General features: G+C 44.2%; 2 protein-coding genes across 3 annotated transcripts; both read right to left on the minus strand.

The window, feature by feature from the left end:
• Positions 1–1,591: 1,591 nt before the first annotated feature.
• On the minus strand, positions 1,592–9,590 carry pabpc1b (poly A binding protein, cytoplasmic 1 b). Of its 2 annotated transcripts, none has more exons than XM_018727244.2 (16): positions 9,350–9,590; positions 8,988–9,195; positions 7,040–7,233; positions 6,751–6,866; positions 6,309–6,448; positions 6,127–6,221; positions 5,919–6,056; positions 4,316–4,411; positions 3,916–4,188; positions 3,690–3,780; positions 3,490–3,600; positions 3,279–3,409; positions 3,036–3,120; positions 2,798–2,928; positions 2,121–2,219; positions 1,592–1,981 (listed from the first exon to the last, which is right to left on the minus strand). In XM_018727244.2, the coding sequence occupies exons 2-15, from the start codon at positions 9,178–9,180 to the stop codon at positions 2,127–2,129; spliced, it is 1,887 nt and encodes a 628-aa protein (XP_018582760.1). In that variant the 5' UTR covers positions 9,181–9,195; positions 9,350–9,590; the 3' UTR covers positions 1,592–1,981; positions 2,121–2,126. The 2 variants fall into 2 exon arrangements, with proteins under 2 accessions (XP_018582760.1, XP_018582759.1); XM_018727243.2 differs by having other exon boundaries at positions 3,264–3,409; positions 9,350–9,589.
• A 5,164-nt stretch (positions 9,591–14,754) lies between these two features.
• ywhaz (tyrosine 3-monooxygenase/tryptophan 5-monooxygenase activation protein, zeta polypeptide) lies at positions 14,755–26,000 on the minus strand. The gene is made up of 6 exons (XM_018727209.1): positions 25,903–26,000; positions 21,837–22,148; positions 18,922–19,045; positions 16,263–16,426; positions 15,849–15,944; positions 14,755–15,674 (listed from the first exon to the last, which is right to left on the minus strand). Exons 2-6 carry the CDS (start codon positions 22,128–22,130, stop codon positions 15,615–15,617), a joined length of 738 nt encoding a protein of 245 aa, XP_018582725.1. The 5' UTR covers positions 22,131–22,148; positions 25,903–26,000; the 3' UTR covers positions 14,755–15,614.
• Positions 26,001–26,991: the final 991 nt, after the last annotated feature.

The raw sequence follows: 26,991 nt of genomic DNA on the forward strand, positions 1-26,991 counted from the left end.
CAGGGTCCAAATCCCCTTTTCTTTTGTAGTACCCTTAATCAAGGTACTTACCCTGAATAAATACAGTAAAATTACCCAGCTCAATAACTGCATAAATATGTGTAAGGTTGCTTATCTAGCAATGTAAGCTGCTTTGGACTAAAAATGGGAGCTAAATATCCATCCTCTGCACGTATATTGACTCCTTGTATCACAAACTTGTGAAAATGCTAATATTTTCCAGTATATTATTTTTATTTGCATTTCTTCACCTTTGTATTTTCTAAAATTTCTGTCTTGCAGAACGAAGGCAACCAGTGTTTCCACATCCTGTCATTAGTGAACAGTAAAATGCTCTTGTAATTTTACCAGTATAGGAGTGAGGTTCTGCCATCAGTCAACTCACTGATGTTTACAGTTCCTGTCCGATGCTTCTGAGTGTCTGTGATCAATATAATGAACGCTCCACGTGTTCAAGGGATGAATCAGTCAACAATCAGCGTTGAATAGGAGTTTGTGGGAAAAATCGTTTAAGCCATCTTACATTTGTTTCAATGGAGATTAAAGTTTATGGAAATGTTAACTCATACAAATTATATTTATCATAGCTATACTGACAATTTTTGGTATCCTGCAAACAAAGTTACGGACATCTTTTTTGTGTAGATGAAGCTGAAAGTGGTCACAAGCAGACAAACCTTTGAAACTTATTTGTGGAACTGGTTAAGTTGCATTGTGGAAATATTTTTCCCCAGCTATTTTAAATGAGTTTAATTTTAATGTACACTGGTGCCTCATATTGCAAAACATTAATTACTGATTTTCAAAAATACAAACATCTGTGTATTTTTATTTTAATTTTTCCAACTACCAGTTAGGACTGCCATTTAGGAAATGGAAAATGAAGTGTAAACATTTCAGGGTATTTTTCTTAGCATCCCATTTTCCTAAATTTTTACAGATTAAAAACTTGTTTCTGCTGCTTTTAGCTGACAGCAAAATACACTCAAATGAAAGTGGTTTTATTTGTATGGGGAGAGCTTGAGAGCTGTGTAGGACCAGTTTCCATTCAGCATTTCTCTAAATGTAGCTATAGCCCAGAGCTTTTAAAGAAACTATCCAGCAAACAGGTTTCACATTTTGATTGCAAATGCTAGATTGCAATGGACTCTTGCTCAGGGTGTTCCCCAGCTCACGACCTACACTTTATAATGGATAATGTTTACTGGAAGGTTTGCAGAGTTTTTATTATAACTGTCTGGGATTTTTACATAGCCTAACCTGTGAATAAATGGAGGGATGTCCGTTACACAGCTTTTACTGATTGTGACCGTGGTACCTCTCCCAGTTGTGTTGAGAAGCCAATGTACACAATGTTCAATGGTAAAAACTTCAGCTCAGGAAGTATCATCACTTCACAGTCTGAGGCCAAGGGGAATCCACTGAACAGCTGGAGAGGATCAGGGTCAATCATTTCTTACAGCAGAAAAGCCGTAAAATTTAAATGGAATCGTAAGTTCTGCTCCTCACACTGTGAGCCTTCGTAGTTTTACTATGTCCTGGAAACATATCCTAATGGCACGTGGATATAAAAAAAAACAAATGAACAACCATCTCAGTGTTTAACAGTTTTATTAAAGCAAGCAAATGCAAGATACTTTTCACAATACTCGGCTATCACTTCTTGCCATCACCTTCGTCGACACACCGAGTGCTCACATGGTAAAAGGAATAAAAAGTAAGAAAGGAATGGTCCATTTCCCCATGTTGTGGGACATTTTTAAACCCCAGATTTACCTTTTTATATTTTATTTTTTCCCCTTTTTTTCTTTATTTTTTATTAACAAGGTCTAGTAGCTTTCTTTGCTAGACCTGGCTGAATCAATTGTTTCTTTTATTAAAAAGTGTTTTCATTATTTTTTTAAATTCTTTGTTTTAGCTGTTTACTGTTTTTAATGTTTAATTTTTTCCTCGGTGAAGCAAGTTTCACTGTTCTCCATTCCTAAAGCAAAAAAATAAATAAATCATAATAGCAGGGCAATAGAAATCAGGTAACAAAAAACAGACTAGTAAACATGTACAATGATACAATCCTTCACCACAGTAATCATAGTATTTCAGTGCACACACACATTCCCTACCTTGGCTCAAACACTTGGGACTCCAGCTGAGTTGGTTACGGTCTTCTGCGCAGCCTCTTTGGCTTGGTGGGCCTGCAGCACTGCAACGGCCTCATCCACCTGTATCATACACATAGTCATGACACGGCACAGCTGGAGGACTCCATTTCTGGCGCAGGGGCCAGTCTGCACCCACCAACAAGACAGAATAAAGAAATTCAAGCAAAATGAGCTGAAGCGCTCAACATTTCTTAAAGTGCCCAAGAACATTTATAAGTTTACAATATACTAACCGCAAGTACTACACATTCTACACGAGTTCCCACATCACATAAATGCTTAATGATAATATTGTGTCTTGTTAAAGTAGTTAATGTCATCTTATTATAAATCCCCCCCCCCCCAGTTTAGACATTAAGGACTCAGTATGTCCCTAATCCCCCCCCAATGGTGGCCCTCAGACTAGTTCACAATAATGATTGCTGCCTTGAGTCAAAAGGTCAGATACACCAATGTAAATATTTTTCTAGACCTTAGTGTGCAAAATTGAGATCAAACGACCTTCTGCATTAGACCAACTGCAAGGATTCTACAAAAAAATTACCAGCTTCTACGATACACTATGTCACTTGACAGTTATTTGGACTGAGAGGATACACTTAAGTTCAGTGAAAAAATGCCTTCCCATGCAGACGCACCTTGGAGCGTAGGGACTCGGGAGACTCCAGCATGTGCAGGAGCTCGGAGTTGTCAATCTCCAGCAGCATGCCAGTGATCTTGCCAGCCAGGGTGGGGTGCATGTTCTGGATGAGTGGGAAGAGACGTTCGCCTGTGGGAAAGGGAGACAAGGAGTGTGACTGAGGGCCCCAGATGTTCCTAGTGTAGTGTCTAGTCTGAGGAAGAACAGCAGCACGTAGCAATGAATAGAGGCCCTACCCAGCATTTGCTTCTGTTCCTGTGGGGGGGCGGCAGCCAGCATCGAGGCTGTCAAGGGCTCCTGACCCTGCACGTGAACGGCGGGCTGCACGGGGTCAGACAGGGAAAATACTAAACATGCCGCACAAACTGCTTAACTGCTTCTCGAACACCTATGGAGTGGAGAGTCACTAATCCGTGACCTGAAAAGTTCTGCAAAGCCACGTGGTTGAGGATACATCGAGTTACCTGCTGCAAGGTCACCTGGGGTTGCGTGCTCAAGTGCTGCTGAGGGTTGCGCACTCCTGCTGCGTATTTGTACTGCGGCACACTGCGGACTGGGGTGGCGGCAGCTGCAGCTGCGGTGGCAGGACGCGGTCCCATGGTCTGGGTAGCTGCAGGCAGGGACAAAACAGTCAGAACTCATGTACGTGGGTTCCCTTCCCAAAAGGCATTCACCTAAAGGGCCACTCACCGACACGCTGGGCGGAAATCATGCGAGGCACCTGAGAAGTGGGCCTCACGGTGCTGAAAGTTTGGGGCCTGGGGGCTGAAGGGCGCACGGTACTGGGCATATTCTGGAAATCTATCAACAGGGAGACAACGTATGAGGGACAAGGCCCTCATCACCAATCCCAGCATGCTCCACTTGTCTGTCAATGGAGGGAAACTTACGCTGGGGCCTGACACCCTGTGTTGCCCAGCGAGGACTGGGTCTTAACTGTGCGATCTGACTGGTTGGGTAGTAAGCAGCACGGTTTTGAGCCTAAAGAGAAGGGAAAAACCAGGCAAAAGTCAGATAACAGCATTCAACACAAACCATACTGGACCAATTCAATCAGGCATGAAAGAAACAAAACATTCAAGAAAACTTGTCAAAATGATTGGCAAGAACCGAAACCTGTGGAATAGCGGCCATGAAGTAGCCGGAGGGAGGAGCTGGCTGGTAGGGATTGAGGACCGGGTTGGGCACAGCCCTGACACTGGCCATCCGCTGCATGTACTGGTTGGTGAGGTGGGCCTGGCGCTCCTCCTTACGCTGGGCCAATGCCACGTACAGGGGCTTGGTAGCAACGATGCGGCCGTTCATTTCGGTTACGGCCTTGGTGGCCTCCTCTGGTGAGGAGAAGCACACAAACCCAAAGCCCTTGCTCCGGCCTCCCTCCATCATAACCTGGGATGCGGTTGTGGAAAAAGCAGAGAACTAAAATGACACTGAGTTCATACAAGTGTACGCCATCCCAGCAAACACGGTCCAGTTAACACTGTGACCAGTCTGGTTATAACAGGAAGGACCATACCTTCGCACTAGTGATGGTCCCAAAGGGTGAGAACTCTTTGCGCAGACGCTCATCATCAATGCCATCATCCAGATTTTTCACATAAAGATTCACACCCTTGAAAAACAAACAAAAAAAAATAGTACACTAGCTTCTGGGAAGTGCAGCTTTATGAATTTCTTTTAAAGTGACAAGAGATGCCTCGATTATAAGCAATACAACTCCAGGTTGGCAAAATGTGAAATTTGTGGAATACTACATCATGTTGCCAATTAGGTAAAACACTATTGGTTCAGCCAATGTGCCACACAATACCCCCAGTGGCAGGAAGCCACAAAGTGGTTCCTTAAACCTCCTTTAAAGACTGGTATTCACGTAAAAGAAAAAAAAGAGTACATTCGTCAAATCAAGCTGAGGGGAAAAAAATTTCCAATAGGGTGCAAGAGACATGTGCACAGATTGCTTCTAGTCAAGCACTAGAGTCCTACACTATACAGAAGCAAAGGTAAGATAAATCACCGTTCAACATCTCAATCCAAAAGGGGACAGAGCTACTCGGTATAAGACAAGGAGTTGCCCAGGACCAGAAAGAGTTAAGTGTCCTAGCATGGGGTTCAATAATAAGTATGCTAAAAGTGCACTCAAAGGCTTCATCACTTGGACACAAATTAGAACTTATGCACCGTTGTATAGACGAAGCAATATACTCAAACTTACACTCATTTTTATTCAACTGATACACTAATATTCTACCAGCCGTAACTGCTAGTGAAAAAAATATGCAAATCAAACTAGTGCTAAAGCATAACATGAAGATAACACTGCTGAAATATTCTAGTATTCAAATGTCTCAAAACTTTGATAAGTTTAGCACGACACTATACAGGGGGCCCTTGACCAACAACATAGGTGACTTACAACCACCTGGACTAACGACGGCAGTCTCACGGACCACATATGACTTCCGAGTCCCGATATTTGGTCGGAAGGTCTAAGGACGAGTGCTCTGTCTGCTATATGAGAACTTGGGCACCATATCTGTCATTGTTTGGGTGTCAGTCTGTCTGGGTGCGCAGCTGCAACTGTTTTTAGGACAACGTTTCATTTACTGAACTTTCACATTTTTGTTCCATTAAACTTACTTTCTCATAATAGATAGCAAGCAAAAATGTGAATATTCAGGTGTTTCACATCAGGAAAAATAAACAGATTTAGAAACTGAAGTAAAAATAGTGAAGCATGAAAATACTATTATAAAACTACAGGACTGACATTCTCCTACATTAGTGTTATTTTAACATAAATTGTGTGTGAAATTAGTATAAATACGTAAAGTTACACAATGAAGAATTCAAGCATGTTTATTAATCCTTATGGTTCAAATAATACAGGATAAGGGGCCTGGCAACTGACGACAGTTGTTGGATGAGGACCACCTGTATAGACATTTTAAAATTTTGCCCAAAACTCAAATGCATCCACAACACACACTGTGCTGACATCGAACCCATGGACCACGTTTCTCTGTGGCAGCCACTTAGCCAGCACAGCACACAGCCACGGAAAGGCTGAATTCGGCAAAACTGCAACAGGGCTCCGCGTGAAGACAGGCGAGAGATCGAACCTGGTAGCGGGTCATGCGGTCCTGCTTCATCTGCTCAAACTTGCGCTTCAGTTCTGTCTGACGCTCCACCTTCTTCTGCGCCCGTCCCACGTAGATAAGCTTCCCATTGAGCTCCTTGCCGTTCATTTCATCCACAGCCTGAAAACGACCGGACGAGTCAACGGTCTGGCCTGGCACACCCGAGTGTGTGCACAGCATCTGTGTTTACCCTCTGAGCATCCTCGTGCTTCTCGAAGCTGACAAAACCGAAACCCCGGGACTTTCCCATGTCGTCGGTCATCACACGAATACTCATGGCTGTACCTGAGGGGCAGAGTACGAGATCGGCTCAAAGCATAACCTAAAACCTTGATTTTTTAAATGCTTCAGTTGCATTCAAATATGACATACCGTATTTGCTAAACAGCTCCTTCAGCTTCTCATCATCCATATCCTCTCCAAAGTTCTTGATGTACACGTTTGTGAACTCTTTGGCCCGTGCCCCAAGCTCCGCCTCTCGCTCTTTGCGCGACTTGAAACGCCCAACAAACCTTTAATTCGAAACATACATTTAGAGATTTAAGACAACAAAATTATGGAAAAAAAACTAATTATGCTCATTTTCTTGCAGTGTCAAAATTTCATTGCTTTTTTCATTTATCTGGTTTGTCCCTGTTTGGTTTTAAGACTAATTTATTCCTTCATACAGTGTAGATTCCAGGAGCTATGAGACTAACGGAGCAAGATGGCCAATGAAAATCAGTACTGAAAATTTAACTTCCAAACTAGAAACACTTTAGTAGTTGTGATTTCATGTAGAAGAAATCAAATGTCAACAGCTGAAGACACTTACACTTTGCGGTCATTGAGCAACATGCCGTTCATTTTTTCGATTGCTCGTTCGGCTGCCTCTTGGGTCTCAAAGTGTACAAAGCCATAGCCCTTGGAGCCATTCTCATCACAGACCACCTTGGAAAGAAGACATCAGCTGGCCTAAGCACTTGCAGAAGCAGGCAACTCAACAGCTTCATTGGGTACAGGATGAACAGTGCAGCAGGCAAGAGTAACTCAAAGCTCAGTGCCAAGTGCACGCGCACACACACAGACACACACACATGCTGTAGAATGGCACAGCTCTTTACCTTACAGGAGAGAATGTTGCCAAAGGCTGAGAAGGTGTCATACAGAGCTTTATTGTCAATGGACTTATCGAGGTTCTTGATGAAGATGTTGCCAACACCACTCTTCCGGAGGGATGGGTCGCGTTGAGACCACATGATGCGAACAGGCCTGCCCTTGATCACATCGAAATTCATGGTGTCCAGAGCACGCTCAGCTGGAGAGAGAAAATGAGCCAGTATATATATACATATATATTTTTTTTTTTTTTTTTTACAGACAGACTTCAGAGAACACAATGGGAATTAGTACAGCAATTTAAAGACAGACATCACAGTAGCGTTTTAACCACCAAAAATGAAGTACTTCAACCTACAAACGCATGGGGAAAAAGTCTGCTCATAATTCCAACCACTGTGTCATAAAAACTCAACATCTTACTTCCTCAATTTATTCGCCACACAACACAAACAGAGGGAAAAAAATGCAAACAACTTCCAAATGAACATACAATGGCCAAAAAAGTAACATGAGCACAAAAATCACAGTACACGCACTGCACCTTGTTACACACATTTTGGAAATACCTTCAGAATGAGGTATTGTGTAGAAACAGTAGCATAGTGGTTAGAGTTACTGCCTTCGGACCCAAAGGTCGCAGGTTCGATTCCCAACTCCTGCTGTAATACCCACGAGCAAGGTACCTGCCCTAAATTTCCCCGCTAAAAATGACCTAGCTGTACAAATGGGTAAACCCTTGTAAATACCTTAAAAGCCTGAAGACCCACTGAACTTCCCACCTTTGTCGCTGAAGCCACCTTACATTGTTTGGTCAAGTATTAAAAACATTTGGGATAAACAAGACAAAAAGTCTAAACTTATGAGGTAAAACCAACACTTGTGGAAAAATAAGGATCAATAGCAGCAAAAGAGTGAAAAGCTTCAGCTAATTGCATTTATACTTGCCATACCCTCACCTGATCTTTACTGCGTCCGACAGCTCTGTCTTTAGTTTATTTTCATTATTATAAGCGACTTCTATTCTGTGATTTTCTTCTGTAAACGGCGGAGCAACGAGGCTAACATTCAGTCTTCAGCACTTTCTTCAAAAACATTTTACAACAAGCAACTTCTTTTTCAAAAAAATCATATACAGGTATGCTCAATTTTTTATTTACTTATTTTTAATAGCTTGCCACTTCGCGCTAAAAAAAAGCGCTTTCGGGAGCAGGTCCCAGTGACGAATGTGCGGAGTGACACCGACAGACAGTCGCTCACTGTTCGCCTCGCAAAAGGGGAGCGATGCACAGCGACCAGGGATCGATCTTGTACTTTTACACACACACTTTGGCTGGAGCCACGTTCGAGACCCTGCGGAGCCCGGCTTAGACTAGTCGTTGCCCCTCCGCCTTGAAGGAATTAGTTACATGTCATGTTAAAATTTACGCTCATATGCAACACTCACGGCTGTGGAGGCGCACGCCGTTTGTCACCATGATCATTATCCTCAGTCAGTGTGATAATACACACACGTGAGACACACACGTACTAGCCCACACAAACACGCGCGCCGTGTAGCCATGTACTAGCTAACGCGATCCCCTCCCTTTCACCACGTGAGCCCAATGTGTGGCAGCAAACAGCGCGACTCGCCCCCCCCACACACACGACTGACACGTGCGTGTGTACGAAGAATAGCAGCTTCGCAGCAGCCATCGGGCGGGTGCAGAGCCCACACTCACACAGGCCACGGAGCTCAACCTCGCTCGCCGTTTCTGCTCTGGCTACAGCATTGCCATTGCGACGGCGCCCAGAGCCGTCCGTGGTCGGCTCGTCTCGCGCACACCTTTACTCAAGCATGTCATGATCTCCATGGTTACGGAAACAACGAGGCCAGACCACTGACGGACGGAGACGGGAGCCCGGCGATGCGATGGCCGGAGCGCCGGAGGAGAGCCGCGGAACACTCACCGTCGGCCGGCTGCTGGAAGTTGACGTAGGCGTAGCCGAGCGAGCGGCGGGTGATCATGTCCCTGCACACCCGGATGGAGAGGATGGCACCGGCGGGGCTGAACTTCTCGTACAACATGGCCTCGGTTACGTCCGGGTGCAGGTCCCCCACGTAGAGCGAGGCCATCGGGTAGCTGGGAGCGCTGGGATTCATCTTCCTCCGCTTGTTCTGGCACGGACGAGGAACGGGAACAAGAAGCGAGTGTGTAAACCGTTAGTGGAACCGGCGCCGCCGACTCTCACAGTCGGTGTGTGTAAATTGAGGAGGCCTCGGTCTCCCCTCGGGATGCGCACGCAGTACGGCTAGTAGTAGCTAACCTTACCTAACACGCACGGCGGTTTAAAAAGTCCTTGTATTCCCCTGTCTCGTCGCGTTACGGTCCTCAAACAGCTTCTCTTGTTTCACCGACTTTACTATAAAAATGATTTTTTAAGAGTTTTTTCAGATTTTTTAAATTTTTTTGGGTTTTTTAAAATTTTTTTATAAGGTGTGCCGAGGCGAGCTCTAGAGCACACTCTCACACACACAGCACTACCAGCCGGGTTTAGGGAAAGGGGTGGAGTTCAAGGCACGGTTATATATACCCTCGCATACGTCACTCAGCGTGGCTCCGCCCCCAAGGGGGCTGGCCTTCGGTGAACTGGGTCGCTTTCGGTCGCATGTTTGTAGCGCACATGGCTCAACAGTCGCAGTACCGGTAGTCCCCGCTATGCGGCGCCCCGCTAAATGTTTCGGGGTAAGAGACACTGTCGACCCTTGACATTATTACTGTAAATACTGTAGGACAACTGCACTTTTTGTGATGATAGACATGAAAATGTTCAACATTTATTTTGGTTGTGTTCCCTAGCAAAACATTTTTGGATTGAACTTCAAAATTTATATCACACAAGAGCCACATGTTGGTAGCTTTTTAAAGAAATAGATGTCATGCTGAACTTTAATCAATTATTCTACAATTACATTATCATGTACAGTACACGGTCAGGGAAGGGTTCCACCTCTGAACACATTAAATTAGATGGAAAGGCCATATTAAAATGAAATATATGTAAGTCACATATATTTGACCTTGGTTTACTTTAATCACTTACATAATGTATATTTGTATTGTAATGTTCCCCAATTATGTTTTTCTTGATATGGTTTTGGAAATGCTATCTGCACTGTTGTTTTTATTGTTTTCTGTGTTACTGTGATTGTTTAAATAATTGTATTAAAATGAGACCCTGTCAGTACTAGCGTTTTGGACAATTTGTAGTTTAATCTCAACTATAGTCAAAGAGGTGCAGATTCATCCAGCTTCTTTGTCTTTTGCTGTGTCTTATAAATAATGAGGAGGGCATCTAAGGTTTCCGTTATTTTCTTCCAGCTGTAGACATGTGACAATGAATGGGGAAAAAAAAAAAAAAAAACTAAGGCTGTCAATGTTTGTTCATCATTCCCTGCACAACAGCCTTAGAAAAAATATTTATGGGTTTTTAGTTTCAAATTGGAATCATATGCAGGATCTTTGATGAGGATACTGAATATTTTGGTGTTAGTGAATGGGCCGCTGTAATAGTTGCCTTTATTCATAGAACCTGAGTGGCCATAATTTCAGAACCATAGTTCATGTTTCTTCTGTTAGAGGGACTTTAGGTGACTTTTGAGTACTTTTCTTGTGGGGGAAAACCTCAGGAACTGATAATGTAGTGCTTACAGCTGTTACTTATGGAGCTGAAGGGTGCTGGTTCAAAGCTCATGTTCTGCTCTAGTATCTCTGATCAAGGCACCTACCCTGAATTGCTCCAGTAAAAATTACCCAGCTGTGTAAATGGATAAATAATTGTAATTTGCTTTGAAGGAAAGTGTCACCTCAGTAACTAAATGTGAACAAAGTAAGTTCGGGGGGGGCATTGATACTCCTAGGAAAAATTAATAGATGCTAATAAATTGCACGGATTGTTTCTGCTATGGGGAGTGTAAATGAAGATTTTTCTTTACGCGAGCATTTAAAAAAAGGCTCAGGGGAGTGTTTAACCTAAATATTTAGACATATGAAGCAGGCAGCAGATTTTACAGAGAGCAGTGTTGAGGTCTCTCAATTCCAGGGCCATAGCTTTTAGGTTTGCATCCAGCCCTGTCTCTCTGGCACTTGCATGTTCTTCCCATGTTTGTGTGGGTTTCCTCCTACACTCCCAAAAACATACTTCTGGTGAATTGACAAATATAAATTGTTCTTACAGGATAACAGTCTGATGTCTCTGTGTTGGACTGGCCTTCCAGCAGGCCTGTACCTGCCACCTGTGTCCTGGGATAGGCTCCAGACAACCATGATCCTGAATTGCATAGTCATTACTGAAAATGGATGCACATAAATATGTGAAGCAGTAATTAAGAAACTAAGCTGGACACAGACCCCACGATTGCATTTTGAAGATAAGAAAATAATTCAGCATAAAGTTCTATGTAGGGTGGACACACAACTTGACCCGCTGAGGGAATATTTGACCTCATAGTATCTATATCTTCTTAAATTCATTATTAAAACAGGGGTCCGGATACTGAAAAAAGCTATTCCTATTGTTACGAAAATGACAACGTTCCAGGACATTCACTAAAAATGACTCCAAAATATGCACAACCATCGCCAACAATACTGTCATCTTTACGAAGAAGATGCTTTTCAGCAGCCTAGATGTTTTTCTCAAGTTGGACCAGGTGCTACTCGACCTAGTTTGACATAGTTCATCAGTGGTTAGAGTGAGGACTTTGGATATGATGTGAAGTATTAGAATGTAAGTAGGAAATGGGTTTTGGAATTTGGTATCTTACAGGTGTTTCCTCTGCATCTTTCGGCACTACTTGGCATAGATGGGGAACTAAGCGACATACACTTATTTACCCATTTATACAGCAGGATACTCTTGCTGGAGAAATACAGGGTAAGTAGGGATTCAAACCAAAAACCTTCAGATGACAAGGCTACAGCTCTGCCCATACCACCCACTGATTAGCAGCCCATTCCTTTTCACTTTGGGGTTTCAGTTTTACCAAGAGCTTAAGCAGTTTTATTTCCCTTTTTGTCCCAAATGAAAAAAAGGAAAAACGAATGAAAACTAGGATGCAGAACGAGAACAGATATCCATGTGAACATCTGAGAAGGCTTTCCTTCCCACTGCCTGTACACATAGCAATTAGTGCATTTTCCCACCTGCCTATTTGGTTCACATGGTCAGAGATTTCACTTTGGTTTTGGTGCACTTACACACTAACAAGTGCAGGTAACCAAACAGAGCCCTTATACCGTGGTAAACTACCCAATACGGGCAGCTAGTAGCATAGTGGTTAGAGCTGCTGCCTTTGGACCCAAAGGCCATAAGTTCAAGTCTCACCTTGAGCAAGGTACTTAACCTGAATTGCTCCAGTACCCAGCTGTATAAACAGGTAAATAGCTTAATGCTGTAATTTGCATTAGAGAAAAGCATCAGCTAAATGCAACTCCTTCGACTGTAGGGGCGGTACGAGCTCACATTACACATAGTAACGCCTGTGCAATACTTGGACAGGAAATCGATGGGTGTATTTTCTCTCACAGTGATGTTGCTATAACTTGGGAGGCCACCTGCAGAAAACCCCTCCATACCTTCCCAGCTGCAGCAAACAAGGAGTTCTGATGAAGCCATCATTATGGTGACTCCCAGGACATCCAGAGGTGGCACAGTCCTCTAGATTCCTGCCTTCCGCATGCCAGCCACATTCCACAGATCCCTCTGAGATTTGCAGTGTGACATCAGGTGACACCGCTTTGCTCCAGGCCACCTGCATTTGCCATGTGTTCTGGAGTTTTTACTCATTTAGCTGACATTTTTCTCCAAAGCAACTTACTATGTTAAGGTATTTACAATTATTCACCTATTTAGAGAGCTAGGATTACCTGAGCAAGGTACTTACCCTGAATTGCTCAAGGCTACTAGAGCCAGAGGTGAGATTCGAACCTGTGACCTTTGTGTCCGAAGGCAGCAGCTCTAACCCCTAGTTACATAAATGCCTCAATAATACTACTCCATAAATGTCGGGCCTAAAGTGTGGTAGGAAAAATTACAAATAAATGATTGGTGGTGTGTGTAAAGATGTGTGTGGAAGTGTTTATAAGAAGTGTTGCGAATGATACCATATAAGGGTTAATGCCAAGCACACTTATTCCACTTGTTTAAATTTGGGAGAAATTAAGGGACAGGTGTTTACAGCGGAAAAATGTAACACTGGGTAAAGCGAGGTTTCGGTGACAAAGAAGGAAATTACAGCAGAGAGGCCGCTCATTCGCAAATAGAATTGACTACTGAATGGGATCATGTGACAGGAAGCGACTGAGTGCTGTCTCGGTGCCATTTCCAGAGCGCAGCAGGGTGCCACTCATATAGGCAGTCAGTGGCCCTCCTGGGAAATTGTGCTCAGGACATGTTTGGGACCAGGCAGCTCTCCATCTATCTACCGCCGTCTTTTCGGCTAACGGATGCCACGCCATCACCTCTAAACTCGGGTTAATCGGGGTCACGCACACCATGGTTAATCCACTCTGGCTCAGCAAATGCAGCATTGGCAGTAGGAGTGTAAAGACATCTCATCTAGTTCAGCATCCTACCTGTGTTGCCCACCACCTACCCACCCCCCTCAGGGAGATAGGTCAGTGGGGTTGTGCTTCCCCAGCTTCAGTTCCCCTTTGCAAAGTCCTGCACTGCAGCTCTGAAGGAGGGATGGGTTCCTTGAGCTTTGCAGGTGGAGTGATGCCATGACTCACCTGACAAAACCCATTAGGGGATTAGTTGACAAATACATCAATTCGAGCCATGGACAACGTGCAGGCGCAATTAAGACGATAGCGACACATGCGTTCGCGTGTAAAGTACGTGGGTGAGTAAGTTAAGGAGACTTAGTCGCTGCCGCGATTCCCAGTGCCAGGCTGCTTTGCCACGGTGCACTGCGAGTCACTACTAGCAGCGTGGCAATGAGCAGGAAAGCACGAGCACGTCCAGCCACGTTGACCGCAAAGAACGCAATTCGCAGAGCTGCCCTGTCCCACTTAAGGTTCTCCTCCGACATTCTGAAAGACCCAAACTAAGTCAAGCTCAAGTTACATAATTCATGCCCTGCGCCTTCGTTTGCATGCGATGCGCAGTATAAATAGCGCACAAACAGGAGCAGGGTTCATCTCTGGGGGCACACCTAGAACATTTTTTTGTTTTTTGGAAAGTTGTCGCAGTCTTCCGCCTGGTGTTAATGTGTACACACTGTGCTGTTAGCACTGAACACAGAGCCACGTGGGTTTGTCCAGGATTGACGTGGCACCACCAGTCACAGCACTGGAACAGCAGCAAGCTCATGCAACAGTTATGCTACAAAAGGGGCACAAGGGGCTTAATCGTGGCAGTAGTGACGTAGGTTGCCATGGTAAAACCACTACTTTGAAAACTGTCAGTTTTGCTGAAGGCCAAAACTATTGGTGCTCATACACAGGGCTAAATCTTTTGTAGCAGATACAGTACAGGGTTCAGTAGGACCAGCCACATATTAGCCTCCAGATTCAGGGAAATTTCTATTTCCATCACAAAAATGTTTAAAACTATAACAAAGCTGTTCTATACATGACATAGCCCAGAGATTTAAATACTTGACAACTGCCCCCCCCCGACCAAGTTAAATACTCAAAGTATACATGTTGAATAAAACTGTCTAGGATTCAAATTTTTTTTAAAGTATTTTTATTCCACTTACATGAAATTATATTTTCCCTCCAAATAACAATTATACTTGGGTGTTCGGTATGAAATTTCCAGAGACATGAAAGCTAACCAGCCCGACAGCAAGATCCATTCCCTCCCCGTTAACTACTCTTAGCCACATGCATTTAAGCAAGTATCAAAAAGAAACAGAGAAAAATAAAAACCCTTAAGAAATATTAACTAGATAAGCACATGGGAAAGTCTTACTGCTCTGCTCAATTATGACAAAGGTTACAGTATAGAGCCGTATCAAGTGCTTGCTTTTGTTCTTAGGTTTTCTATACCTCGTAACTGTGTGAAAGCGGAGGAAAAAAATTACTTGAGGGTCACCCAAGAAGAGAAACGGACTTGAGCAGACGACAGTAAACGGAATGTTTCCTTTTCTCCACAACCTAACTGCATAAAACACGAGACAATTTTGGTGTATTCCTCACGCCTCCTGCCGATTTCCAAATTAGACTACTGTATCAGCCCCCCCCACAATCAGCCTTTGATTCACAACGTTGTCATGTTGGCCTTGCGATGAAACACCGATTTGTCAAATGCCTCATGTATATATAAACATTTCATAATCAACTGCTTTGTCCCCCCCAACCCAAAAACTCCATTTCTTCAAGGCCCTACTGTCCCTTTTGCACACAAAATACAAGATGAAATTAACACAGCCTAACCCTTTCATACCCAGACACCCCCCCTCCACACACACAAGAAAGTAGTGAAAGAGGCTGGTGAGAAGTTAAAGAAAGAAGCAGGATGTTGAGGTGGTCTCAGTGTAGATGAGCTGGGATGACTGACAAGCAGACCAGAGTGGAGGGGGAGAATTCAGTTCTCTCCGCCCCCATCGGCGTCCTCGCAGGTGTCCTGGGTGTCCGAGGTCCACAGCTGTGAGGGGAGAAACGGCACACAAGGGGGCACCTTCAACTGAGAGCCAACAACTCAACACCAGTCCCCACACTGCAGCATGTGAATGAGATGCCCCTCAAAGTACTGAGTCAGCACCAAGTATCAAACCTATTTCATTTCGCCCCCAAACCGAGTGACTGTTTGAACACTCACCGTCAAATTGTCTCTCAGCAGCTGCATGATCAACGTACTGTCTTTGTACGAGTCCTCGTTCAGAGTGTCAAGCTCAGCAATGGCCTCATCGAAGGCCTGGAAGACAAAACGTGTACTTACTCAGTGATTCATTTATCTGACACTTTTCTCCAAAGCAACTTACAATTATTTACCGATTTATACAGCTGATTAATTTTAATTAACTTAAGATAAAGTACCTTGCTCAAGGGTACTACAGCTGGAGACAGGATTCGAACCTGTAACCTTTGGGTCCAAAGGCGGCAGCTTGAACCACTGCCTGACCCCTAAACAGCTCTATTCCTTGTTTAAGGCCCAATGGCTCAAGATGTTTTACCTCCAGCTAGGGCACAGTGCATCTACATTAGTGTAGAGTGTCAGCTCCCTTATCTGTACCGTTTTGGCCAGGGCACAAGCCTTTTCTGGTGAGCCGAGGATCTCGTAGAAGAAGACTGAGAAGTTGAGGGCCAGGCCCAAACGAATGGGGTGTGTTGGCTGCATTTCTTTCTTGCTGATGTCAAAAGCAGCCTGGTAAGCATCTTGCGAACTGCTGATGATGGCTGGAGACAGAAAACAAGACTTAAATGATACCATATCAGATGGAAAACAAGTAGGACCACCATCTGGACTTCTTGTTAGAAGTACCTGTACTATCAGGTCCAAGTGGACTGGTTCTAAAACGTGTAGGCCCACAAAAATACTCACTATGAAGAAAAGGGGTCTATCAGTCAAATTTCAGATTTGAAAATGAAGTTCCCCCAAAATGCATGCAGAGTAAGCAAACTTCAATGATCCAACAGTTTCCAATATTCTAACTTCATTACATAATATTTTAGAGTGGAGGGGGGGGGGGGAAGGCAGATTTGGGGAACCCACAAAATGTTTCTAAAATACCTAATTTGAGGTACCAAAACTTCTGAATTCAAGAGACAATTTCACCCTCATTTAAATGAGCATCTTCAATCCTGAAAGCTGTGCCACCAACAGTAACTGGGACAGGGTCCACCCCCGTGGCCTTATTTCATGTTGCTGTAGTAACGGCACATGGAACTAGTAGGTCAGCGGCACCAGCTTTGCACAGAAAGGTAGATGTAGAATTCAAATGCCTTGTTTATTACCAAATGTCTGATGGCCAACACTGAAGGGCTTAGGGTATTTAACGTGATGGGAAAACAAGAAACCAGACCTGATAGCGTTTCCCATCTTTCTAAAGACACCAGAGATCATCCTTTTCCTTCACATTTTGGTTCAACCCCTCCTCTTCGGTCTGTGCTAAGATGATGTGCCAAGTTGACTTTCCATAAAAGCAAGTCAATGAAATATAGACTTCAAAATAAATCATAGCTAGCAGGCTTACTTTTGCCAAATCACAGCTACTGTACATCCCAAGTATAGAGGAAGTAAGATGGTAAGTGAAGTCTTCAGAACTTGTCCGACTCCAGGGTAGAAAGGCATTAGATGATCATTGCGGAACTAGAGGAAAGGGTCTGCAATTTCAAAACTGCCCCATTTGCAAAGAACTTCAACTTTGTCTCTTAAGCAAGCAGGCAACACTACTTCAGGCTTTCAAAAGTAGTTCACTCAAATTTAGAGCAGACTTTACAACCAAACCTTAAGATTTTGAAAAGCTAAGCTAGAATCCAAATATTCCAAGCAGCTATTTCACCTTGCATTACCGTGTAACAAGCACTCACTAAAAAGGGGTTTTAAATGCCATTTCACAGAATGGAGCCCTTCTGAGATGTTGTGAGGGGGATGGAAGGCATTGACACCATGAACATATTGCAGCCCGGCTATTTGGCTTCCACGCTGATATTACATAAGCCGTTTCACTACAACCCAAGACTAAGTCTTTTGCTTTTACCACTGTCATAATCCATCCTGACATCTGAAATGCCAACAGGCAGGAAACAGAGGCAGAATTACACTTCTTATAGTGTTAACACATAAGTGTTTTGAAGTTTTAGTTTAAAAAGAAACATTCACAAGCTTCCAATTTGTCCTTGGTAGGTGTTTAAAAGCCAGTCTCTTCAGTTAGCACTAACACAAAGTGGATTCTCTCACCCCCCCTTTTTTCCTAACATACTCAAGTGTTCATAGATCTCTGGTGAATTACAACATAGGATGAACTAAGACACAGGGGTTGTGTCAATACTTGAGCACTTTTGACCACTGATACTCAGAACACAAGAGTTGAAGTGGAAAAGGCTGGTTACGTAACCTGAATTGGCACAAGGGATATTCCTATGGGGAATATGTCTCAGGCAAATGGAATTATCCAAATGTCCAAAGATTAATCATATAAGCTCATCTGTAAAAATATATGAAGTTAATTGGTGGGAAGGTCATTTACAAGCACACCAAAAAAAATAGACGTTATCTACTTGCTAAATGCAAAAAACTTTTCTTGGCTGGGTACTTTAAACATGCTCAACACCCTGCCTGAAAACTGTTTAAGGGAGAAACCAGAAAACATTTACACCCCCCCCGCTCCCCCAGCAGGCTTTCATATAAGTAAGCACTCCTCCACTAAACTGATTGAAGCTGGTCATTAGTGACGGTCACAGGGTGTGTCAAACACCTTTTGAGAGCTTTCTTGGGGGCACATCTTATTGGCTGAGACCCTGAGGAATGTGCCGCTGTGGAAAAGGTCACAAGGAAGGCAGACACTCCCTTAAGACTCCCATGGGAAACCCACCTTGACTGGCAACATCCCCTAGCTTACAGGAAGAATCTCCAGCAAGACAGCAAGTATGTTCCTGTTCCTTGGACCGTTCTTCTCGTCTACTTCCTTTGGATCACCTGTTCTACGCTGGACGCATTTCAGCTAACCTACTTCATTTGTCTTCATTGGGCACTTGGAATATTTTAGCCCTCATCTATCTTATACTAGTATGTTGCTCTCCAAAACATTCTGAACTCAATTCATTCCTATTAACATTCATTCTAATAAACAGTTATGAATCTTCATCTATAAGTTAATTGCTACAAAGAGACACAAAAATCAAAGACATAACCCCTGAAGCCTCAACACCAAGTTGTTTATTACACTTACAAGTTTTATCGTCTCCCACCGCCACCTCGGCTAGGTAGCGGTAGTAGTCGCCTTTCATTTTCAAGAAGAAAACTTTGCTTTCAGCAAGCTCTGCCTTCGGAATAAGATACTCGTCCAGGAGAATCTACAAAAAAAGTAGATGAAAGAAAAACATGAACAAAGATTCTCATTCTGCAATGAAGTCAAGATCCATATGCTTCTTGCATAAACAAGAACAAGCACACAAAAATTAAGTCACCTTTTTGTGAGATTTTTCCAACACTGCCGTCATGTCATGAAAGTCAATTTTTCAAGATTCAAAAATTTTCCTAATCACATTTTCTTCACTAGTCCATTTCCAAAACATTTCTTTTAAGGAGTCAAAACGACCTACGCTTCTAAACCCAGTCTTTATGGTGGGAGTGTGGCACCAGATTAACGCGCTTCCAGTATTTACAGCCTGTGTCTGCTGTTCCAAAGTAGATGATCACCACTACGCATCTTCAGGGGATCAAAGGACCACTTGGCACTGAATGGCGTTTGTAGAGAAAATACATTTGGGTTTCAACTATAATGTGGCTTAAAGTTGACATTTAAATAACAAAGCAAACTTTTACAGAACTTCACCCCCAAAAACAATAAGTCTATCATTAAGCATTTGATGTAGTGGTACAAGTGTCTGGATTTACACAGATCCAGCCACAAAGATTCCAGAGAGTTAGTTGAAGGCCAGGTGTATTATGTACAACGGCTGTTATACGTTTCAGTAGAGTCAGAGGAACCTTAAACAGGTTACAGGAGGTTCCAGCTGGGGAACCTGAGCTGCAGCCTTTGAGCAGCAGGGAAAGAACTCTTCTTCTGTAGTCCTGTGGAGAGGCCCTCGGCTGAGAAGCCATCCTAGGTGGCACAAAGGGGCTGTTAAGAAGCAATTCATCAATTCCCAAGTGCACAACTATAGTAGATTGTCTTCTTTTGCCCTTCAAATAATTGGGGAAAAAACATGGTCCACATCAGGAACACACGGGTTTCAGATCAGCATTCCATGCATAAGCAAAGTAGCCAGCAACTGCACTCAATCAGGGAGCCCTGGTTTCTGCTTGTTACTTTAGTATTAGGCCAATAAATTCTTAGCCACATTCATATTAAAACCGGGCTGTAACAAAGGTGTTCTCAAACAATCCTATAGCGCGAAAGGCTGCACATTCCCCAAGCTGAATGTACAAATTACATAACCAAGAACCATTTCTATATTTGTTCATGCTTGGGCTGCATGAGCATTCTCTAGGGGCCCGGGAGAGATGTGGGTTAGATAACATGAATGTGCGGACAAGTTTGTGGATATTCCATCGCAAGTCAGACATAAGCTTCAATCTGCTGACTTGTTAATTTGCGTTGCAGGTGCCATCAGTTGCACATTGCCTTCAAGTTACTCGAGGAGCTGGCCTTTATCCTCTGGTTTGCTGAAATTTCTCTTGCGTAGCGGCACTATAGAGGTGACAGACTGTAGGGGCTTCAAGGAGAGAACACTTCTATTCCTACAGTAAAATAACTGGCACCAGTAGCTGTTCCACTTCTGCCCAGAAGCGGATGTTTTACTCCTCACTTCTCTACCTTGCTCCATTGAAGTTATAAATTGTAATGGGGGAGGAGCTCACCTGACACATTCTACACTTACAGCAAGTCCAAATCTAACATGGATTTTTCATGGAGAGATACCAAAAATGGGATCAGCATTACTAAAGAGCACTTTTCCCTTCGCAGCCCACATAGCTAAAGTGAAAGTGACATGCAGGACTGTGACCGTAAAAACAATGTATATTTTTAATGCTTTCTTAAGACACCAAGCCTAAATTGTAGTTGAACAATGTTTTCCTTTTTTTCTGAATCATTGCTAAGATGCAGCACAAATTACTCATGTTTATATGAACTCTACTTGCATAACACCATGACGTAACACGTGTGTCGTTTGAAACTATATCTTGTTTACGGGACGGAATGCACTCTGCATAGACATCATTGGGAACAAAAGCTGGGGTTGATGAAGGCTGGAAGGTGAGCGAGTCACATGCCCATTGAAGCCTAGTGTGTGGAACCACCCCAGCTCTTAGATCTGGAGTGGAAGGAACCCAGCAATGCACCTCCCTACACCACACAGCCTACTCAGCATCTTTCACTGGATAAAATTAGGAGGTTTCCAATGACAAAAACTGTACATCTTCCTGTTGCTACACACTATGGCTGAGGCCACACCTTTATTCAGTTAAAGGCCAAGTCCCATCTATTGCAAATATACTGTATTTTTTTTGACATTCACTTTCTTTTAGCTGATGTTTTTCTCCAAAGCAACTTACAATGTGAAGCTACTATACAATTATTTACCCATTTGTACAGTTGGGTAATTTTAGGATAAGTACCTTGCTCAAGGCTACTACAGCTGGAGGTGTGATTTGAATCGACAACCTTCGCATCCGAAGGCAACGGCTCCAACCACTGTTATCAGCTAGCATAAATAAAATATTCAACACAGTGATTATTATGAGAGCAGTGTGATAAGGTTGTAATTTTATTGCTACTCAAAGTCACATTTTAAAAACTTTTCAGACTTCAAAATAGATGTGAAAGACCCAAACTTCAGGTCCAGGAAAACTTTCTGTAGCTATTACGAGACGCTATTCGGCTGTGGGCTTGGAGGTCACGTCAGCAGGTTTCCCAGCACTCCTTATACCACTAAAGGCTCAGAATGTTTATTAAATAGATTTAATGGAGACGACTTGAATCAGGTGGTTCACTCTTCAGCTGGAACAAAAATCCCCCAGACTGGGCTCTCCAGGCCTGTCTTGTGATCTTAGTAGCGATCATTTTAAAAAGAGGAAGCATTTATTTCCAACCTGCTTGAAGCCAACGAGTATACAATTCTATAGGGCACCCAGCCTTACCAGTACATCATTGCAGATGTCCTTGAGCTCCTTCTCAATCTTCTCCCTGTAGTCTTTAGACATCTGCTGCTTCTTGTCAGTGCCATCAGTCTTCTGCTCAATGCTGGAGACCACGCGCCAGGAGGATCGCCGGGCACCCACCACGTTCTTGTAGGCCACCGAGAGCAGGTTACGCTCCTCATTGGTCAGCTCTCCACCCTTCTCTGTCACCGCCTTCATTGCTGCCGCCATGTCATCGTAGCGCTCCGCCTGTTCGGCTAGCTTGGCCTTTTGCACCAGTTCCGTCTTTTCCATGGCTGTTTAGCGCTGGGGCTGAAGGGGAAGAAAGCAGGCTTGGTGAGAAAATGTTTGCAGCCTTTCATCATTGTAGATAACACAAAAAACATCTACAGGAGCAAAATAAAAATGGTGCAAAAAACACAAAAACTACTTCGCAAATACTTCATGCAGCCCTGCAAGAAAACATTGTAAAGAGACAAGTATTTATTCATTAATATTCCAAATTGCATATTTGTTTAACGGTCCATGTATGTGCACAGTATGTATGAGTGTTTCAGGTTATTCACTTAAAGCAGGCAAGTTACAACACTGGAATACATTTGGCATTCACAATAATTGTCTCAATTTTTTAAAAATGAGACATCGGAGCAGGTTAAATAGCCTAATAGTACAGCACCAGCATGGGATCTGAACTCCAAACAAAATCAGCCAGCAATAGTGGCCAGGTGAAGGTTTATTGTACTTATGCCACACATACAGGTGAAGGAAGTGTAACTAGATGCAACATGCAAATACACCAAGACCCTTCAAGTGCTTTGTAACACAGGTGGCAACAGCAGTTGAAGATACTGAGGGGCAACACGTGGCACAGAACTCATATACAAACTCCCTCAGGTCCTTTTACTGCACTGGAATCCATGGGACAGAGCAGACAGTCAAGATATAATAAATTTTGACTAATGAAAGCCAAGACTCTACAAGTTTACTTAACAGCCTAAACAAAAGAGGAAGTAAAGAGATCCACAGCAAAGTGGTTAAATAAGCCAAGCCATCCTCTCAAGTGTTTACAGGGAGAACCTCATCTGAACAATTTTTGACTGAACACTTCAGCTGTTTAATTCTTTATAAACGGAATATAGCCTAGATAGGCAAAATGAATTATTAGTTACTTATACCGATCTTTGAAACCAAAGTAAGTTTGGCAGTTCAGCTTTTAAACGTTGAGTCTTACTGAAAGACTAACATGATTTACATCCTGATGTTAGCTCAGTTACATATCAGTGAAGAAACACTCATTTTGTAAATGTTTCAACTTCCTGCTTCAAAACCTACAGACTATGTGGCGTTACACCATTGTATTCTAACAAGATCACATCCAATAATGCAGCCATAAGGAAGTCTGACCATAAAGGGGGAAAAGAAAAAAAAAAAAGTTGGAAGTTGCTACCTATCAGCAGTCTGGATGCCAGTTTAGCTAGAGTAAGAACAGATCTGTGACATGGTAGAGTGAATAAAATCACACTGTCTGAATAGGAGATATAATCAAAAGTTTATGAATCTGGCATGGAAGTAGTCCACTAATATGATGATATTAAATTCAATTTCTAGTAAGGAGAGAAAAAGTCCACCGGTTCTCAGTTTTGTTTCCGACGTGGCGGAATAAGTGCCATCTCTGCCTCAGAACTGCTGAAACCCTTTCAGCATTAAAGGGTCTCAAAGATCTTCTGCACCCACTTTTCTCCTCGGCTACCTGCGCCATAAACCTGCATCAGCCATCCATTAGTCACCTTTGTATTTCCTATCAATTCCCAAAGGCGGATCAGGCAAAAGCACTGATACTAAACCTGTGTCCGGCACCTGCACGTAAAGCTCTGCATGCTGAGAAATGTACATTTTGCTTACAATCAATTTTAAGTCACTTGACTTTGCTGCAGCAAAGCATGATCTGCTCAATAAATGCAAGTGATTTTCCATTCGGCAGCGTTACATGAAAGTTTGAAGAAACCTAATATTTTAAGCAAATGGCTGCTGTTGAGCTTTTTAAAGCAATAATTAAGATGGCTAAGAGCAAAGGCAGAGTGGTGGAAGGGAAAAAGCAAGGATTGGAGCGGGGACTCGCTGCGTTTCAGCGCTCGAACCGCTCGCTGTGACGTCTTGCGTCACTTCGCACCGCTCACGTGACTCTTACCCACCGCAGCGGGCCGCCTAGGCACGAAAAGGCGCCTTTCCGCAGTCGGCCGGGAAAACGCTGAATTGCACACGAAACGCAGGTTGAAACACGCGAACAACAAGTCAAGTCCGCGCTCAGCTCTTGCTGCGTGTACTGTAGACTAGTCACTAGTGTACAGTACAGTCAGTGCTACACGATTAACCCCACATGAATCATGCAAAAGCCAAGCACATGATTTGAATTTGCCTTTTCACCGCAGCACGTGGAGGCACCGCCTCGTAGTCGAGCGCGCGGCCATTCCGTCCGGCGTCACCAGGTGGCCGTGGGTGCGAGAGCGGCGGCCGGCCGTCCCCCCGCCCGCCGGTGCCCTTCGGTGAGCTCGATCGATCCTCATTTTCCACCGCGACCACATACGGCGTGGCTCCGGAGCGCGCAGCGCGTTCAGCGGGACCGGCGTAGACTAGTCTAGAACCCAGTCAATATTCAAATCTTAAATACATACACATAACCAGCAAGTGACTAAGTCCCGGTGCACTGATTTTAATGCACATTATATATTATAATCGGAAACGTACAGGATTCACCCCAATGCTATGGGCCTTCGCCACACGAATGGCGATTTCCGACCACGGCTTGGTGGTGAGAACACAATACTAGATAGTAGTAATACGAGCGTACAACTAGAACTAGTAGTACTGGTGCGCGCTTTCAGCGAAACATTAGCTACCACCCCGTCTTTCCCAGCCAGGCTCTACCGCACAGGCTGACGCGAGAAATGCGGAGGTGTTGCCACCACACCCAACCCTCACAGCTACCTGCTGGCGCGCTAGGCTACCTGAGCGAGAGCGCGCGCGCGCGTACCCGAGCTCCGCGCGCGCTACCGGCTCGTAGGGGCTGTGGCCCGCACGCACCCGAGAAGGCGTCGTCACGTCGCGCGGGGCACATCCGGAAATGGGTCGCTTAGAGCGAACTTAATGCGACTCGGAGGCAGCAATAACCGCTGTATTTACTCGAGAATCAGTTCGTGTTCAGCGGAGGGAATCAAACTGACTGCTGCAGAGCAGTCTTTGCTAGTAAGTTAGCATCCCCGTAACCGGCTGTTTTCAAAAACATGATCCGGCGATAAGGACATGACCGTGAGCTCGGCCGGCGGGTACTGCGGCTCCTCTGGCATCGCACCCCAGATAAAAACTGTCGCCGCTCGCCTGTAAGTTACGCGAACGCGCAGAGCGCCTCTCCAGCTCACCGGAGGCTCCACTCGCTAGGCGGCCCTGCCCATCCCCTCCGACATGCACGGCGGGTGTCGCTAAGCTATAATAATACAGCTAACTGAGCGTCCCGTTTCCACATCATAATGATCATTCCCAGCAAAGTAGCGCAAGTTTCTAGAGAAATGTCTCGTTTAAAGTAAAAAGAAAAATCACGTTCTGCAACACGTCCAAATTCAGAGTAAAAATGTACTGATCCGCGGCTTCCAGCGGTGCTGTGCCGCCAATCTGGCATGGAGACGGTTCATTCTTCTCACCACGAAGAAAACCGTTCGTTACGCGCACACACACACAGCTAGTCAGCCCACACGGGGAGGTTTGCGTGTGCTGTGGGTCCGAAAGCACGAATTCCAGGCGAAGAAAGAGAGCAAAACGCAGATGAACTAAGCGAAGGGCAGGGACAGAGGTGATTCACTGTAATGGACGGACTTTCTCCTCCCAGAGCCGGGATTCGAAAGCTCAGCCTCAGCACGACCCCAGCGATTGCGCTCGGAAGTCCAAACCCCGCACATTCATTGTTTGTTCTTAGCTACAGTTCACCTCATACAACCCCACAGCGCAAAACACCACATGAATAACGTACAATTTCGACCGCTTACATAATTAGTTACACCCAACCACAACTCACCTATGTATGCGTGTGAGAGAGATAATGGTGCTCTCGCTCAGGCGACACAGCTGATTCTCTCTCAATCTGGCTCGCTCTGATCCACGGGGTTTCCCTCCAATCACCAGCCCGTAGAGCAGGGACAGGGTTGGAGGAAGAGGGGGGGGCTGCTCTGACGTCAAAGGCTGCCAAGGCAACCATTGATTGACATCCGCTGCGATCACTGAAAATGAGACCCGAGGCGCGCGTTTCCCTCCACTTTCCTCTTAGCCACGCCCCTCCTTTCATTCAGATCGTTGATTTAGCGAGCGCTTCGACGTTTCTTTATTCATTTCCGTGGCCTGGCAGAGGAGTCGCATTAGTTTTAAAACGCTTCCGGCGTTCATCACTGCCCCTGCCGCAAATTATTTAGAAATCTTCAGCGAAGAAAGTGTAGTTCGCATTCTTACGCCTTGGGAGTGGCAAGGAGGACGCGCCCACGGAGCCGCGTTCACGCGCATGTGAAGTGACTCGCGCTCTCGGCTCGAGGAAGAAGCGGCGCTCCGAGTGAACGAGCCAGCGCTGAACCTGCTGCTGTTCTGTTACGTGTATAATTCCAAAAACCACTCGAGATTCTCATTATTTAGTCGCCTCACTTGTGTTCATTCTTTTATCGAGTAGTGTTTTTTACCCCACTAAATGCACGACCTATGTAGATGGAGCCCTTTAAGACACACATCTCAGCCATCTGTATTACTGTATGTGTGTAAAAACCTCAAGCATCTCAATCCAGTCCTAAACATCTTTTGGTTGACATCGCAGTAGCTTCGTCAAGCCGAAAAGCCTAATAATAATAATAAAGTATATCTGAAGGAGCATTAAAACTATTAATGCCTGTGAATCACATCCTGTTGATTGTAGGAGATGTACAAATAAAATGAGATAAACCAGTGCAGAGCAAGCACCATGTAGCAGTGCTTCATATAATACAGTATTTACACATTTGAGGGTTTTGTTTTAAGGCTGTTGTTTAGATTGCACTGCAGGAATCCGTTCATTGGCATTGCTGTCAATTTGTGATTTATTCTATTTTTTTTTTTTTTTTACTGTGAAAACTCATCTGAAAGTGAT

Source organism: Scleropages formosus, chromosome 23 (genome assembly GCF_900964775.1).
Source record: "Scleropages formosus chromosome 23, fSclFor1.1, whole genome shotgun sequence".
NCBI lineage: Eukaryota > Metazoa > Chordata > Actinopteri > Osteoglossiformes > Osteoglossidae > Scleropages > Scleropages formosus.

Bases quoted from the DNA above. Each gene is read 5' to 3' on its own strand.
- pabpc1b (XM_018727243.2), bottom strand. From the start codon at position 9,180: ATGAATCCCAGCGCTCCCAGCTACCCGATGGCCTCGCTCTACGTGGGG. The intron at 4,189-4,315 runs GTATGGTCCTTC...ACCGCATCCCAG, and splicing joins GGACCATCACTAGTGCGAAG to GTTATGATGGAGGGAGGCCG. The intron at 3,410-3,489 runs GTGAGTGGCCCT...CCCTGCCTGCAG, and splicing joins GATTTCCGCCCAGCGTGTCG to CTACCCAGACCATGGGACCG.
- ywhaz (XM_018727209.1), bottom strand. From the start codon at position 22,130: ATGGAAAAGACGGAACTGGTGCAAAAGGCCAAGCTAGCCGAACAGGCG. The intron at 16,427-18,921 runs GTAAGTGTAATA...TTCTGTCTCCAG, and splicing joins GGTGGGAGACGATAAAACTT to CCATCATCAGCAGTTCGCAA. The intron at 15,945-16,262 runs GTACAGATAAGG...TTTGTCTTCCAG, and splicing joins CTTGTGCCCTGGCCAAAACG to GCCTTCGATGAGGCCATTGC.